At 40.9% G+C, this 16,167-nt stretch overlaps 1 protein-coding gene across 2 annotated transcripts in view; it reads left to right on the plus strand.

Moving 5' to 3' along the window:
- Positions 1 to 15,737, plus strand: part of TRPM3 (transient receptor potential cation channel subfamily M member 3) — a gene marked incomplete at both ends in the record, with an annotated part of 416,264 nt that extends 400,527 nt beyond the window's left edge. For both annotated transcript variants that reach the window (XM_082013364.1, XM_082013365.1), the window contains 4 exons: positions 4,889 to 5,039; positions 5,596 to 5,795; positions 7,016 to 7,148; positions 14,288 to 15,737. In XM_082013364.1, coding sequence (XP_081869490.1) covers positions 4,889 to 5,039; positions 5,596 to 5,795; positions 7,016 to 7,148; positions 14,288 to 15,737 — 1,934 coding nt within the window. The remainder of the gene's footprint in view (positions 1 to 4,888; positions 5,040 to 5,595; positions 5,796 to 7,015; positions 7,149 to 14,287) is intronic.
- Between the last annotated feature and the right edge of the window lie 430 nt (positions 15,738 to 16,167).

Consider the following 16,167-nt stretch of genomic DNA (forward strand, 5'->3'; position numbering starts at 1 on the left):
AAATTTTTATTCAATTCTACACGATCTTAGAGATGTCATGCTTTTCCTGTCTCCATAGGAGCTTCCTGTAAGGGCTATCATTTGTGTGGATCATTCTGGAATTAGAACAAACAGAGCAGCTTTGCAGAAAACAGAATAAATCATTGGGGAGGGAGGGGCTTTTTTTTTTGTTTTTTTTAATTGGAATTGCAGCTCTGCAGCACAGGCAGTATCTTTAGCATTGTCAGACAAAGGCAGGGGATAAAATTTGTGCACAGCCTACACACCATTTTGAAAGTCTCTCTAGCCTGAGTTGCAGTAGTATTGCCCTTCCTAGCACTACTCTGATGTTATATTTTGGGTTCCATTTAGTTGGATATTTTTAATGTGCAGTAGAGGAGGAGGGTGAAATCACTAGAGAGAATGAGAAAAATACAGGAATTTACTATAAATTAGTATCAAAATACCATCAGATTGGTGAGACACTTCAAAGTCATTTTCAGCGTGGCTGAGGGCAAGAAGTAACATGTAAGGTCATGATACTGTAGTTAAAGCAACTTTTTTGAAGTAATGAGATGCTGTTCAATTCCCTGGATGCTTCTTCTGATGAACAGAGCAATGGTGTGAGCCTCAGAGTTCCCAGAGTTCAGTATTTTCCCTGTCAGTGAACAAGTGGACAGCCGCAGGCAGCTCACTTATGCTTTTTTCAATATTTACTAGCCTGGCGAGCTGGTAAGGTTGCTTAGACTTTTGATTAAAAAATCATAAAATGCTTTCACATGCTTTGGGTTCAGTGTAGATGAAAATTGAATCAAAACTCATGAACAGGGTGATGAAAGTGCATTTAAAATGTCCAGACGTGTGAAAAAAGAAAGATGGGTTGGTTTGTTAGTTAATATGCGCTTGTTGGTTTCCTTATTCTTTAGAATTGTGATCATATGAACCCATTCCACAGTTTCTTGTGATTTCAAACAAATCAATTTTTATTGTAACAGTGGTATCCATTTTTCACATGAGAAGTTATAGTTACCAAAAAGCCTTTTGCAAACCTTTTTTGGTAACAAAGCTGTACAATTATGCACTTTCCTCTCTCCGTTGTTTCCCGCAACTACTTGGGAAAGGTGCAGCTGGGGGAAGAGACACAACGCAGAAATTTGCAAGCGTTGCTTCCCAAGCCCTCCACCCAAATACACGGTAAAAATGAGCACTGCCCATGTCATGACAGTAATTACAGCAGGGAAACAAATTCTTCCTGAGCTCAGCTGCCTCTTTAGGCCTGACACACACTGAGGCGTGGGTTACTGCTGTTTGCTTTGCAACGGTTTGCTGGCCAGGAAAGAGGAAGGGTTAGGTATGCAGCAGGAAAGGCCCATGCAGGAAACAGTAAAACGGGAGCCAGGAAGGAAAAATAAGCACAGAAGGGGCTGTGAAAAAGGAAACAAGAGATGCAAAAACTACGTACATCCACAGATGTCAGGATGCAATATTTGAAAGCTGAGAGAAGTTAGTGCGTGCAATTGAAATTAAAACTCCAGCCATTTATTATTTTCTGAAGCCTGAGTTCAGGACTTGATGTCCAACCTTCATCCAACGGCTTGTAGGTATCAGACTGACTGGGTTTTTCAGTTACCAGAGACAGGCATATAGCTACACTAACAGAATTTGCTTCAGCAAAGCGTTTCACTAGAATTAAGTATTCCACGTATTTTTTGTTAAAGTAAGGCTGTGATGTAAAAAGATGAGTATGTTTTCATACATGTTAAAATCATGCTTTGAAGAAGTTTGTTATCACAGTATGTCACTGCACATGCTACAAAAATCACCTTATTTCTCCAAACGTGATTAAAATGGTCAAGCTGCGTTACACGTGAAAGGCGGGTGCGCGTCCCCCGGGGCCGCGGCCCAGCACGCAGCGAGTGGAAGCTTTGGCTCCGTGCAAAGCGTCCCCTCCCCACGGCGGGCGCCCGCGACCCCGGCGCTAATCCAGTGGGGGCCCGGCGGGAGCCAAGCTCAAGGGACAGCACCGCGGGGGTGGATCGTACGACTTGCGCCGGCTAACGTATCGTGCCCGCGCCGTGTGCTGTCTTGCTCGTCAGCGAACTCGCCGATGTCACGCAGGTGCTGTTGCCTGCATTCGCAGATCGGCGGCTGCTCTCGACGTTGGCGCCCGTGCGGGGGTATGTGCAGGCGGGGGGGAAGCGAGCTACCCCGGGTTACCGTCACAGGGAGATAAGACCTGCCTGGGAGTCCACGTACTCGGGTCGGGGCGGCAAACGGTCCTGGGTTGCTGTAACAAAGTCTTCTCGAACCCTGCAAACAGAATTCTAATTTCTTAAACGTAACAAGTATCTTCATTATCTAAAAAGACTATCATTGCTACTTTTAGCCTCCTGCCAGAATCCTCTGTCCTTTTTCACAGAGAGAGAAATTTTTATTTCTGGTTTCCTGGAAGTAATTATTTTAAACAAACAGTTTATTTAATAGTAGAAAAAAAAATCCTTTAAAATTAATGTTATAGTTTAAAGATGGAAGAAGATGTTCAGTGATGTGCAGTGGAACACAGGCATCTGCATTTTGGACGCACATCATACATTTTCCCATGCAGCTGAAGATGTGAAGATTAAGTGGTGGCTTAGTGCTCCGTAAAGTACGGCATGAGATTAGTATTCCCTGTTATTTAAAAACTGTTCCCACAACAGAGAAAAATTTTTGCAAATCTTCAGGACAAGCTGAACATCTATACATGTGTAGAATAGACTATGGTAACTTGTCTTTGTAGGAAGTCTAATCTGGCCATCACTGTGTGGCATAAACCGATGGAGGTGCATTAATTTTATTCTTAATACTCTGTTGTGGGCAAATAAAGCTGGAGAAATTATTTTTGTCTTGGCAGTTGTCAAAGGTAGATTTTTTTTTTTAGATTAAATTCTCTTTTTTTAATGGAAAAAGAATGGGATAATGGAATTGTAACCAGACTGTGAGCTGAGTTTTTGATCTCATTGATCTAAGATTTAAAATATGCTTTTCACCAATTTCTGTCATTGCCTTAAAAGACATTATTTCTTCTGTCTTCAGCACACAAAAGGAAAACAGGTTTCATCAACTGATAAAGTGATTGTTCCATTACTGGTGAAATCATTATGGGTTTTGGTACTGTGTTGTGTTGGACTCTGTAGCTCTGAATCAACATGTGAGCAAGTTAGTGTTTCCACACAAACAGAAGTGTAAGTCTCACACTGAGTGCTGATACCAAGAGGTATGGAATGTCCCAGTTTCTGCTGGGTGAAGGCTGTGCGCACATTGCCCCGCACTCAGAGCATCACAGATGGCATTTTGAATCTGTAAATGAAACTGCTGCTTGGAGCAGTGCGGGAAGCATGAAATCAGCACTAACGTAAAACAATCTGCAAGGTGAGGCTTTCTGAGAAATAAAGAATTGCGTACTCTCAGCTGCTCCAGTAATAAAATGTATTTTTGTAAGTAGGAAGGACTAGTGACACCAGGGGTCCAGACACAACAAGAGCTGCTTGTAAAAGTAGTATTGCTTGTATTTGGCTTTGCCATTTCTTCTTCCATGAGTTGAATATTTTGGGAGAGTTCTTCTTTGAGGCTGAGGTATCATGCATTCTTCTCTCCCACATGGCTATAATACTTCTATGGGTAATAGCCTAACAAACAGCTATACGTAGTGCCCAACACCGCATACCCAAATCACACGTAATATCATGTGATCGCCAGTACAGACACCCACAGCTGAATCCCATGCTCTGTGAACCAAGTTCAGAAGGACCTTTTTGAGAAGAAGTAGTATTTGGTATTGGAAGTCGTGGATTTGTTGACACAGGGTGGAATTTTACAAAACATACGGCACTCGCAAACTGTTGTCTGTGAAGTCAGTGGGAAACTCTCATTCATATCAGCAGGAACGGAGGCAGCGCTGAGCACTTTGACAATTCCTCACTTAAACTTCTTTTTGATAGGGACACAGGGAAGCTAGCTGTAGTGCTGTACAAAATTTACTAAGGTGGTTTGTATATGTAAGCTGCTTCTTCAGTTATTTTCTTGAAGAGTTCCTTGCAGAGGTACGTTGGACCACTGGGACTGAGGCTAGAAAAACATAAACTGAGCCCACACTTGCAGATATAGGTCAGCCACCAGAGCACATGAAGGCATGTAAAAAAATAAGCAGGGAAAACTCTTTCACAGTGTTTTCTCTCCTCTTGCTTCAGTTCTCCAACACTAAGACTGAGAATGTTTTGGTTCCAAAGCATTTGGGGAAGAAACAGGTGGCAACTCTGCTGCCTACATGTCACTTTACCTGGTACAGTAAAGACTTGATAATCTCCCCCACTGTCTCTAGGCATGCGGTCAGAAGTCCTTAATAGCAGAGGGTCGTTATGAATATGTCCCAGAGGAGCTCAGGGAAGTGCAGTGCACAGCAATAACTGTCTACTCTTTAATTTGCTTTCATGTACTTATTTTTCCTTACACTATTTATCACATCCCTCTCCATCAATCAAAAAAGACCAAGCTTTCACCATTAAAAAAAGTACGTCAGCTTTTTTCTAGGATTAAACATTTTGATCAATTTATTTGCCCAGACGCTAATTACTGCCAGAGCACCATGACATTTTAACTGTATGTTACGAGGCAGCTTACTTGTACCAGGTATATCTCCTGCAATTTCTGAGGGGAATATCTTGACGTTCTTGGCAAATAACACACAATAACAAGAACTGCAACTTGTAAAATCTGTGATAGCAAGTGCAAACTTCTTGGGGTGAGCATCAATGCCACTGTTATTTGGAAGATATTGTTTTGGCAGGCAGGCCTTTAGAAATAATTAAATATTTCTGTAAAAAGCACTGAAAAAATAAGATTCATTCCCATTTTGCATTTTTGTTCGCAGCTCCATGTGGTCAAAATGAAACCAGAGAAGATGGCAAAATAATCCAGCTACCTCCCTGCAAGACAGGAGCCTGGATCGTTCCTGCCATCATGGCCTGTTACCTCTTGGTTGCAAACATCCTTTTGGTGAACCTCCTCATTGCTGTTTTCAAGTGAGTGACACATTGCAAAGTATGGACTTGGGGGACAGTGAGGAGGGAGCCTAAGAAGGGTGCTAAGCTGAAGACTTTGGCTGAGACCCATTTTCAGAGGATGTGAGGGTAAGAGGGAAAGAGGCAATAGTTTGTCTCCAGGGAGTGAGGGAGATGCCAAGTTCTTCACATATTGTCTCATTTCCAAGGACAGACACCGGATGGGAATCAGGGCAGAGAAGCCAAAAAAATTAAAGTTCAGTTCTGGCATCATTCAGTCCCAATATGGAAAACACGAATACAAATACTTTCCTGTCTTGTTGGCTTGGTGTAAGACTCAGTGGTTGTACAGAGCAGAGGTACACAGTGTTAAGATGCTTTGAAATGGCTGGTTGCCACTGTGCCTTGCTGAAGCACAAACTTAATCATTTCTTTTGTTGTTCTTCCTTTTTTTGTGACAAGGAAACATTTGCCACTATTACTGAAATGTGTCTAATTAAGTTGCTGTCATATCATCTTCAGCAGAGTACCCAAAATCAATTCAATCTGGTGTTATTTTCCTCTTCTTGCCTTCTAGCAATACATTTTTTGAAGTCAAATCCATATCAAACCAAGTATGGAAGTTTCAAAGATACCAGCTAATCATGACATTTCATGAAAGACCTGTTCTCCCACCACCTCTGATCATTTTCAGCCATATGACTATGATATTCCAACACCTCTGCTGCAGATGGCGGAAGCATGAAAGCGACCCAGATGAGAGAGACTATGGACTAAGTAAGCCTTAGACAATCTACAGAGTGGGACTTTCTAATGCTCTTGGTAATATCTAGTGTTTGACATGAATGAAGGCTAAACCTGGCACCTTGATAATCTTTCCCACAGAGAAAGTTACTTTTAATTGCAAAAACCTTACCTGAATGGTTTAGTTTTACCTGCATTGCCCAGGTAATTAGTTCTCCTCAAAGCATTAATGAGGATGTGTTTTTCTGGGATTTTTGGAGGTTATTCCTCCCTTTGCTACTTCAAAGCAAAGAGGTTTGTTTTGCTGTTTGACCTTTTGCAAAAAGGTCTGTAATTGCTGGAACTCTTCTCACAGTCCATCACACTTCCAGATCTCAGTTTTATTTCTGAAAGTACAGAGAGAACATTCCTACTTTTTGAGCAAACAGCACATACTTGCCCCCAGCAAGCTTCTTGCCTAGATAAGCTGAGAGATGGTGAGAAGTAATTATTTTGTAGACACAGGTTCTCTCCTTGACACTGACTCAAATTGGAGGAGTAGCTTCTCCAGACGCTTTAATAGGAACTCCCATGAGCATGATGAAAAACCCGTCAGATTATTTTGATAGCACTTTCTCTCTTCTTCTCTATCTAGTTCTTCAAAGTAGAAGATTTCCACCTCCCCCAATGTATAGGCCAGAGGCAGGGAGCTCAGGGAAGTGCATGTCTTCCCAACATTAGCCTGTGCCACAGCCCGCTTCTCTATGAGGAGGGAGCTGGAGCCATGTGGTGGCACGGGAGATGCAAGTGCAACCAGACTGCTCTCCTCCCACTCACATCACACTGTCTGCCACAGCCCTTGCTGCTGCCTGCAGATACCAGGTCTTGCCACGTCAGATAGACCCTCTGTACTCTCAAGCTGCTTTCCTAGCAGTCTGCTAATTGGGTTATATTTGTATTTGGTTACAGGTGGGCTTTGGCTCCCACCATCTCTCCAGGACCTGACCAGCAGCTGTGTTTAGATCTCATGCAATCAAAACACATTCATCTTTGCTCAGCATTTGCCTGCTTAAGTGTTTCTGTCTCCAGAATCACATCTAATTGAAGCCACTAATTTTGTAATTAGCTGCATCTATCTGCTTTCATACCAAAATGCCAGATAAATTTGAAGCCTGCTTTAGAAAGTTTAGTCCATTAATTCCACAATGAGAAGAATGTAGTTAATTTCACATGTTCATCTTTGCCAAATTCACATTTTTCCATTGTTTCCACAGAACTTTTCATAACTGAGGATGAATTGAAAAAAGTCCATGATTTTGAAGAGCAGTGCATAGAAGAATATTTTAGAGAAAAGGATGACAGATTCAATTCCTCCAATGATGAAAGAATCCGTGTCACTTCAGAAAGGTGCACTATTTTGTTTGTTTTCTCAAAAGTTGATCTGGAAATGTGGTTCTGTTTCCATTCTTACCCTTCCTTTCTTTTTCTTGAAAAGGGAAACATTTGAGGCATTTTTTAATAATTCTTAACTAAAAAGTAGAGTGATAAAAGGTGGTGAATTTCTTTTCTCTTTTTTGCTAAAGCAAATGTTCCTCAAAGTTTTGAAAACATGAATCTTTTAACCAGTTGTGTTAGAACACAACTGATGTAGTAAGAAACACAAATTATTCTCAGATTTTAGTTCTTAAAGCAAAACTTCAGGGCACAAGTGGTCCGAACACAATGGGAGAGTAAATGAGAGCTCCTCAATGAAAAAGGCGGCTTTAGCACTAACCTGCTAGGCATTCAGATAAAGAGCGAGCCTTGTTTCATGATGGCCTTGCTAGATAAGCTAGTTTTATTGAGAGCAGCAGGGCTTTTGCCATTAATTTCAAAGGGACTAGACATTTCACCTATGGCAATGAAATGTACAGAGGACAAAGGTAATATGTTAATTTAGTGCAAGTTGCCAGTCTTCAAATTCATCAGTCCTAAAAATTCATAAATCTGTTGATCTGCTGAGGTGTTTATATGCTTTCATCACACAGCAGCTGAGCAACAGAGTTAAATTCTGAGGATGGCATTTGTTGTTTGATTCATAGCACTGCTACCAATAAATATTTTAGGGCAATATACTGTCAGATATTCATAAAATTTATGAACCACTGAATACTCCATTCCATGAATACTCCACTTTAACTTGAATAACAGAGGTCAGGTGAGTTGTCATTGTAATCGATTACACAGATATAACACTCTTCCCCTTATACATAATCTTGTAACACTCCCCCTGATGTAGCTATGCCTAAAATATGTTTTCTGCAGGCAAGGAAACATGCTTTTAATTTGGTTTTGAAATAAATCTATCCCAGAGCAGGATTGGCAGATCTATCCTTTAATCATCTGCATTACTGAAAACAGCACTCCTAAACCACATATTTTAGAAAAGGGTATTAGAGGGGAAGTATGGTAAGGCATCCTCATAAAGAATGGCCAAGTAACCCAGCGCTACTTGGTCAGGAAGAGACAATGAGGAATGAAACGACAGAGGTGTATGTAATTATGAGTGCAAGGAGAGGGTGAGTAGAAATCAATTGTTTACTGTATCTCTCAGAACAAGAGGTAGGTGAGCAACAGATCAATTTAGCAGGAGCCCAGGTTCAAAATAAACAAAAATGGGTGATTTTTTCATGCACAAAGTAGTGGAAAAGAGCAAATTCTTGAAAGCTGATGAGGTCTAAAAGAAGCTGATGGTGTCAGCTAAAAGTCTGCATGGGTTCAAATGGAGACTAGACAAGCTTATGGATGAGAAATGCAGTAAGGGCTGCTAAATACACAGAGATCATATTGAGCCCATGAAGTTCCTGAGCAGAAAATGTTTACAGACGGGAGAATATTAAAGGGGAAGAATTACATAACCTTCAAAGTAAGATAGTGGCTAAATTGATTAGTGGTCCAACTGAGTACCTTTTTGTCTTTTGTTCTGATAGTCCAGTGGTCAGAGAACTAACCTGAAAATCATAGATGTGGGTTCAAATCTCTGTTCAGGCATAGCTTTCCTTTTGGTGGCCAAGAAAAGAAGAGGTATGTTTGAAGACTCTGTAAATAAGAAGTAACCTAGCTGGGACCTCCCAGGTCCAGCACTTGCCACATTAGGCAAGTGCTCTAAGTCCTTGAAAACGAATACATAACAGTCTGCCTTTGCACCCTGTGCTGGCCCTGTTTTACAGGAAAAGTGCCCTTATGTCTATTTTAAATGAATGGCTTAAAGCACTTTGTTCCAGAAGAGAGTTCATGATTATGAATCCTAAATGATGACAAGCACCTGAGCCCCACAGAGAATTAGTTCTTTAAAAATCCATTTACCTTAGCTAGTAGTGTAATGTGGCAACCAGCATATCCCAGCTCTGTAAGGGAGACCCAGGTAGCAACCCCATGGGGTACAGGGGCCACTCCTGGACCCAAGAACACTACTAAGACTTGCAGCAATGAAATCCCAGGTGAATGCAGTTCTCATCTCATAGTAGCTCTCTTCTCTCCTTGCCAACCCAACTGCAATGCTGTACCACACAAGGCAAGTGCAAACACTTCAAAGACCTGAGGAATACTTTAATGATGTTTGAGGAATTGGGGCTAAGTATCTTAAATAACACACATGTTAAAAACTGAATGCCCAGGTCTGCCATTTTGCCTGCAGTTATGGCCTGGAAAGTATCCCTTGAAGTGTTCTTAATCTAAAACACCAAACTTATTTTTTCTAACCTGTGGAACTTTGAAATATTTAAAATCCAGATTTGCACTTTGTAGTTTCTGTATAGAGACATCTTTGTACAATTAACAAGATGTAAAGCAAAGTAAACAGAGAAGATGCCAGACTACACAATTTCTCTTCCAATGTCCAGTCAGCCTGTAGGAGCAGGCCAAGCACAATACCTACATTATAGCCATGATTACATGCATTTATCAGGTTAGGCATTGGATCTCCTGGAGACCCATGAGGAAAGGGAAGTTGGACAAATTTACTTAATTGCAGTATAAGAATCACAACTTTTCCTGGAGACTCTTCCTTCCTAATCACTGTGAAACTTACAGTGGCACATTTTGACCAGCACAGAGACATGCATGCATAATATGATCAAAAAAAATGCACTATTTTTCTTGATCTGGCGTGAATCCACTAAAACAATCTTTTCAGTAGGCATTTTTTCCATATTGACAAGTCTTGACTCTTTCAAGCCCAATGCAAAACCTTTTGTTGATTCCAAACAGAGCAGGGTCACATCCTAACAATATTTAAAAAACAGATAAGCTGGTTGGAGTAGATACTATTATGTTGTCTTTGGTACTATATGGTGCCCATTACTACAGCACCTTAACACTTTATAGTCTGCAGTGCAATTACACTAACAGCATCCATATGAATGAAGACGTGGTTATTATCTTGATTTCAGAGATGGCAGCTGAAGTGCACAGAAATAAGTTTGGTTTGGAAGGGCCACTACTGAGCGTAGTAGATCTGGCCACACATGCAGAGTGACAGTAGGAAAGGTCTGTGAATCTGACGGCATCTCTCTGTGGTCACAACGGTTTAAGTGGTCTTAGGCTCCAGATGGGAATGAAGCCAGGACAACCCAGCATCCTTAGCCTGCAGAAACCACTGCACCTGGGAAAATTGGCTGGCCACTTGCATCAGCAATGCTTTACCAAAAAATGTCAGGCGAAATACCAATAGCCTATTACAGACTTGGGAACAGCTGTCTCTGTTTTATTTAAATAAAACCATTCCACAGCCACCTATAACAAGCAGTGACTTTCAGTGTCTGCAGTCTTTGTGGCAGTTGAAAAGGATTTTGAAGTATAAATGATGCCTTAAAAATGGACAAAGGGACTTGTGAACGTGATTCTAGCATTCAGTTAAGAGGTCTGCTTCTGAAAAGAGTGCCTTACTCCCATTAAATCATTACTTCAATTAAATTATGTGCAAAGGTAAAAATAAATACAACCAAAATGACTGCCAGCAAAAGCCATCGTCTCCCAAACCATAATTAAAAAGGCTTTTCACGGGTAATATAAAATCTTTGCCAGGTTCCCAGTTCTGACCTTTTTTTTTTTCCTGGTTAATGGATATTGTCCTCAGATAGTCCATGTTTGTTTCATTATTAGAAATTTTTGAGCTTCAGCAGAACACACGTGATGCACATTTTACATGTAGACTCCTCTTTTTCTATTCTCATTCCCATCTGTTAGAATGGCTTGGCACCTTCTCATACACTGGAGAAATCCTGCTGTAAGGAAAAGCACAGGTGCAATGGAAGCATCATACATGGATATTGTGAGATTTGCCAAAAGGTTCATAGTGTCTCCAACACACATGGGGAAAACAGTACAACATAAAACTTGTGCATTCTTATTTCAAAATAATTGTTTTAATTCAAGATAGTTCCTGAAGGAAATACAGCTCTAACTTTCTATTCACTGAGTGCAAGATAATCCAACAATAGGCAAAAAAATAAAATTTCATTTATTAAAAATTTTTAAGGACACAATTATGACTGTATTTCTCCAGAACATATCTTCTTACGTCTGCACTGTTTGGCTGATGTGATTTTATCATGTTTCTAGTAGGATTACTTCCAGAGAATGGTGCTGTTCTGTGTGATGAATGATTGCAGAACTGAACATCAAATTAATATAAGTTAATATCACTAATTAAAAGAATAAATATTTCTTAAAATATCTGGAATTGGCCATGTGCAATATGTATAACAAAAGGTGACTAAATTGGAACTACTAGCTTTGGTTTGGAGGAGATCAGCTTCACTCAAGCTTTCTTTTTGTGAATAAAAATATATAGTCAGGGCCCATCCTGTGTAAATACATATATGTACTTCTCAGTTATCTGTGCACATCTCTGGTTACCCCTGGTTTCTGAACCCAGACTGCACTATCCTTATCTAGTTGAGTTTCTGTATAAATTTCCCACTACTATCACATCTGTGATTACTTCCATAGCAACCAACAGACCATGTAACTCAAAAGTCTCTCTTTGTCTTGGCCAGTAATACCAGCAGTCTTACACTTTGTGCCTCTGGCAGTAGCTAACAAATCATGTTCAGGCAAGGCGGGACAAATATATGAACATGTACCAGCAAGGTATGTCCCTACGTTCTCCTTTGGCTGCATTAGTTGTCTTCAGCAGCATTTCATAGCCCTCAACGTGAATGCAGGATACAAAACTTACTCGCTATGGATAGTTCTACTCATATTGCAGATACAAATATGTAACCAAGTGCAATAATTAACTGGCTATGTTTGTTTTACTTCACTTGTGTACATCTCTTAAAGGAGGCCAAAAAAACCCCAAACACAAACCCAAGACTACTCAGTTAGCTTCACAAAATATTAAAAATTCATTCCAGTAACTTGGGTCAATTTTTTTGTTGGTTGTAATCTGAGCATTCTCAAGTAAAATCCAGGAGATTTCTCAAGTTGTTCCATATGTCTGACAGCCCTAAAATGTGATGTTATATCCATTCACCATTTTGGAACAGTTGTTACAGAATCTGAATGTGTGACGAGGCACTCAACTATTAGCTGATAAATATTTCAAAAGTGCAATTGTTTTTATAAAATACCAGTTCAAATAATTAATAACTGGAGGGAAAATTCAACTGCTTCCCATACAAACTGCTCTCGCATTATGGAATTATATTCTGTGCTTGCAATAATGTTAATCTGTTTTGTTGGAGAAGTTGGTAGAACTAAAGGTAGACTGGTGCCTAAATGATAATGAGTAGAATGAGATTCTTTGAAACTACCAATTCATTTCTTAGCAGTGATTACTAGATTATTCATCTATTGAACTCTGATGACAACAATACAGTTACTGCTTCACATTTGATTTGCAGTGCTTGTGCTTTCAAAACTCATGATCTTCAACAGAAAAAGCCCATATTTCACAGGAAAGTGAGACTTGCTGTAGGGAGTGGTGTCACACTCCTCCTTCTCCTCTCTTGTGCGGGCGGGTTGCTGTTGCTCATCACCACGAGGGAGTCAGACCTCAGTGTTTCACCAGCTAAAGTTCTGTGCATTAATTAACAAGGCATTAATGCTGCCCAATACTCATTCATTGCTAAAATCCAGTTTCCTTCTGCGCAAGTAAGAGTATTTATGGTGTTGCCAGCTCCAGGTCACTTGTCCTGTTGGAATTTCAACTAGCAGTAGTAGAAAATTATATCTATCTCATCAGAAATCCTGGCTATGATTGACAGGGTGCTTATTAACATTTGAGTATGAATTGCACTAACAGGCAGAGAGTAAGAGACTTGTGAAGAGAAAAGTGTGGACATCCTGCCATTTGGTATTTGTCACTTCTCTGTTCATTTTTCAGTGTCTACAGGAACGGAGAAAACCAGAAAATCAGACAAAAATAACTACATAAATGTGTTGCTTTTAATACTACTTTGGCAGATAATGGAGGTCCCTGGTCTACTCTAGGGACCACAACCAAAGAGAATTATGAGAAGAAATTTCAGATGTGCTAAAGGCAATTTCATTGTGTAAACTTAGAGAAGTCCATATAAATCCTTCAGTAGAGACCTTTTAAAAGGTAGAAAATCGAAACAGTTGAAAGCTACCAGCATAAATTAGTACACAATTCACCTTAAAGTCAAAACATTTTAAAATGAAACAGATCAACAGTGCAGAACAGGTATACTGAAGTTTAAATTAGGATTACGCATTCAATTATTACCTATTAATATTTCAATGTAACTTTTTATTTATATATTATGATAGGTAGCTAATAAATAACTTTAAAATTCATCATTTCAAGCCCTAAGCCTTTAACACAGACTACCCAAAGCACAATCACAGTAATGGAGCAATCTTGGTGTGTGTACCCTATTGCAGGCTGTATTTTGTTTCATCAGTGTTCTCCTCCCTGCAGTTTTCATGCATACTGTACTTGTTCTTACCTACATTCAATACAACTGCTGAATATATATCTGAGCCAAAAATTAATCAGAAAACAAAGAAACTGTCTCCTTAGGTCCACATAGCACTAGCTGGTGTAAATCTGAGGCAAAACACTAGAAAAAAAAATAGGATGTTACTCGCCTTCTGAGTGTGGCATATTGCCCACTTTAATTACTTCATTTAGTTCTGCAGTTAACTGCAGTGGTCCTGCCTGTGGCACAACTGGGGACGACGTCATGTGGCATCTGCTCTAAGTGTTATTCATTCCTAACAACCTAATTAGAAGTTTAGGCAGCAGAGAGGCAGGAAATCATAGGTAACATTTCTGTAATAACCCCTGCCCCTGGGATAGGGCATACCCAAAACCCCCTTTACACAGCAGACACCCCTGATTTAACTCACTGGAGCAGTTTCCTGATCGAGTGGTGGTTGTTTGCTGAACCTCTTTTAGCAGGGTTTTGAAGCGGGTGAGGTGGTGTAGATTGGCTTTGAACTGTAAGACCTATTTGTTCCCATTTGTTTTGGTGACCTATTAGCTGAACATCACTGCTTTGCAGAAATTAACCTGTTTAATTCTTCCCTTTTTTAAGGGTAGAGAACATGGCCATGCGACTGGAAGAAGTAAATGAGCGAGAGCACTGTATGAAGGCCTCTCTGCAGACCGTTGACATTAGGCTTGCTCAGCTGGAAGATATGATGGGACGAATGGTGACTGCCTTAGAAAAACTGACCGGCATAGAGAGAGGTGAGACGACCAAGATACGATCCAGGACCTCATCCGACTGTACTGATGCAGCCTACATTGTGAGGCAGAGCAGCTTCAATAGTCAGGAAGGAAACACTTACAAGCTTCAAGAGAGCATAGATCCCACAGGAGAGGAGTCCATGTCCCCAACGTCTCCTACAATCACACCCCGCATGCGAAGCCACTCTTTCTATGCAACAAATATGAAGGACAAGTGTGGGTTGGAAAAGTTTGAAAGCATTTTTAAGGAAAGACCTCCAAGCCTGCATCGGGCTATCAGTTCCCACTCGATAGCAAAAGAAGGGAAGGTTCCCTTAGCCCCTACCAGCACTTTGTCAATTGCCCCAGACTCCAGAAGGCCTTCGTCTTGTATAGACATTTACGTCTCTGCCATGGATGAGATGCATTCTGACACAGAGCCACTCGACAGCTCCATAAATATTCTTGGTACTGGAGATGCAGCTCTGCAGGCTCATATAGCCTCTTCCATTTTAGCTAACAGTGCATACATTAGCAGTACACCTGGTGAAAAAATTTCTGCCAGGAGTCTTGATTATGAGGAAACCTCTGGAATAGAAACAAGAGCATTTTCTTCAGACTATTCGCAAATCACAGATTGCCAAATCCCCTGGGATTCAGACCCTCCTTTATATCACACTTTAGAGCGATCTAAAAGCAGTCGGTATCTGGCTACAGCTCCATTTATTCTGGAAGAAACACCAATTGTGAAATCTCACAGTTTTATGTTCTCTCCATCTCGAAGCTACTTCAGCAGCCTTGGCGTCCCAGTCAAAACAGCAGAGTACACAAGTATTACGGACTGCATAGACACAAGGTGTGTGAGCGCTCCCCAGGCCATCGCAGAGAGGGCCAGTTTCCCTGGAAGTCTCGGGGGCAAAGTGGAGGACTTGGGATGCTGCCACCCAGAGAGAGAAGCTGAACTAAGCCACCCAGGTTCTGATCATGAGGATACTGAGGCCAAAGACAAGAAGGGGATCCCCTTAGCTCCTCAAGACGGCAATGCTACAAGAACTCTGGCAAACAGCATCGCACTTCCAAAAATAGAGAGGGCCAACAGCTACTCTGCAGAGGAGTCGAACATGTTGTATGCACAGCACACACGGAAGAGCTACTCTATCAGCGACAAACTTGACAGACAGCGAAATGCAACAGGCCTGCGAAACCCTTTCCAGAGGAGTAAGTCCTCGCGGCCAGAGAGCAGAGGGGACAACATGTCCATGAGGAGACTGTCAAGAACGGGAGCCTTCCGCAGCTTTGAAAGCAAGCATAGCTAGGCCTAGACAAAGCTCACCGGCAGTCTAAGGGTCATCTGCTCTCCAGTCCATTTTTCTTAGCAGAATTTACAAAAAAACGAACATCACCCCATGTCAACTCCAGATGGCATTAGCCACCAGACAAGGGAGCACATTGTCAGTCTCAGCATCGCCCACTGAGTTACTGCATCTTGACCCAGTTGACATTTGCACTTAAGGAAAAAGGGAGGGATGAAAGCTTTACAAAGACTTCAGTAAACAACAGGAATAACAAGCCCCCTTTATGAAGTCACAATAAATGAGTAGGTTCAGAAATCTGCCTTTTATTAGAAGGCATCCTAAGATCTTTGATCATTATTCAAGTTTTCGGGATGCAGGAATTAACTGGCAAAAAGAGATGTACAAATTAGATGTTCTAAACTTCAATCACAACTTCTTTTTCATCTGTTTC

The sequence above is a fragment of the Phaethon aethereus genome (genome assembly GCF_964289735.1).
Source record: "Phaethon aethereus genome assembly, chromosome: Z".
In the NCBI taxonomy this organism is placed as follows: Eukaryota; Metazoa; Chordata; class Aves; order Phaethontiformes; family Phaethontidae; genus Phaethon; species Phaethon aethereus.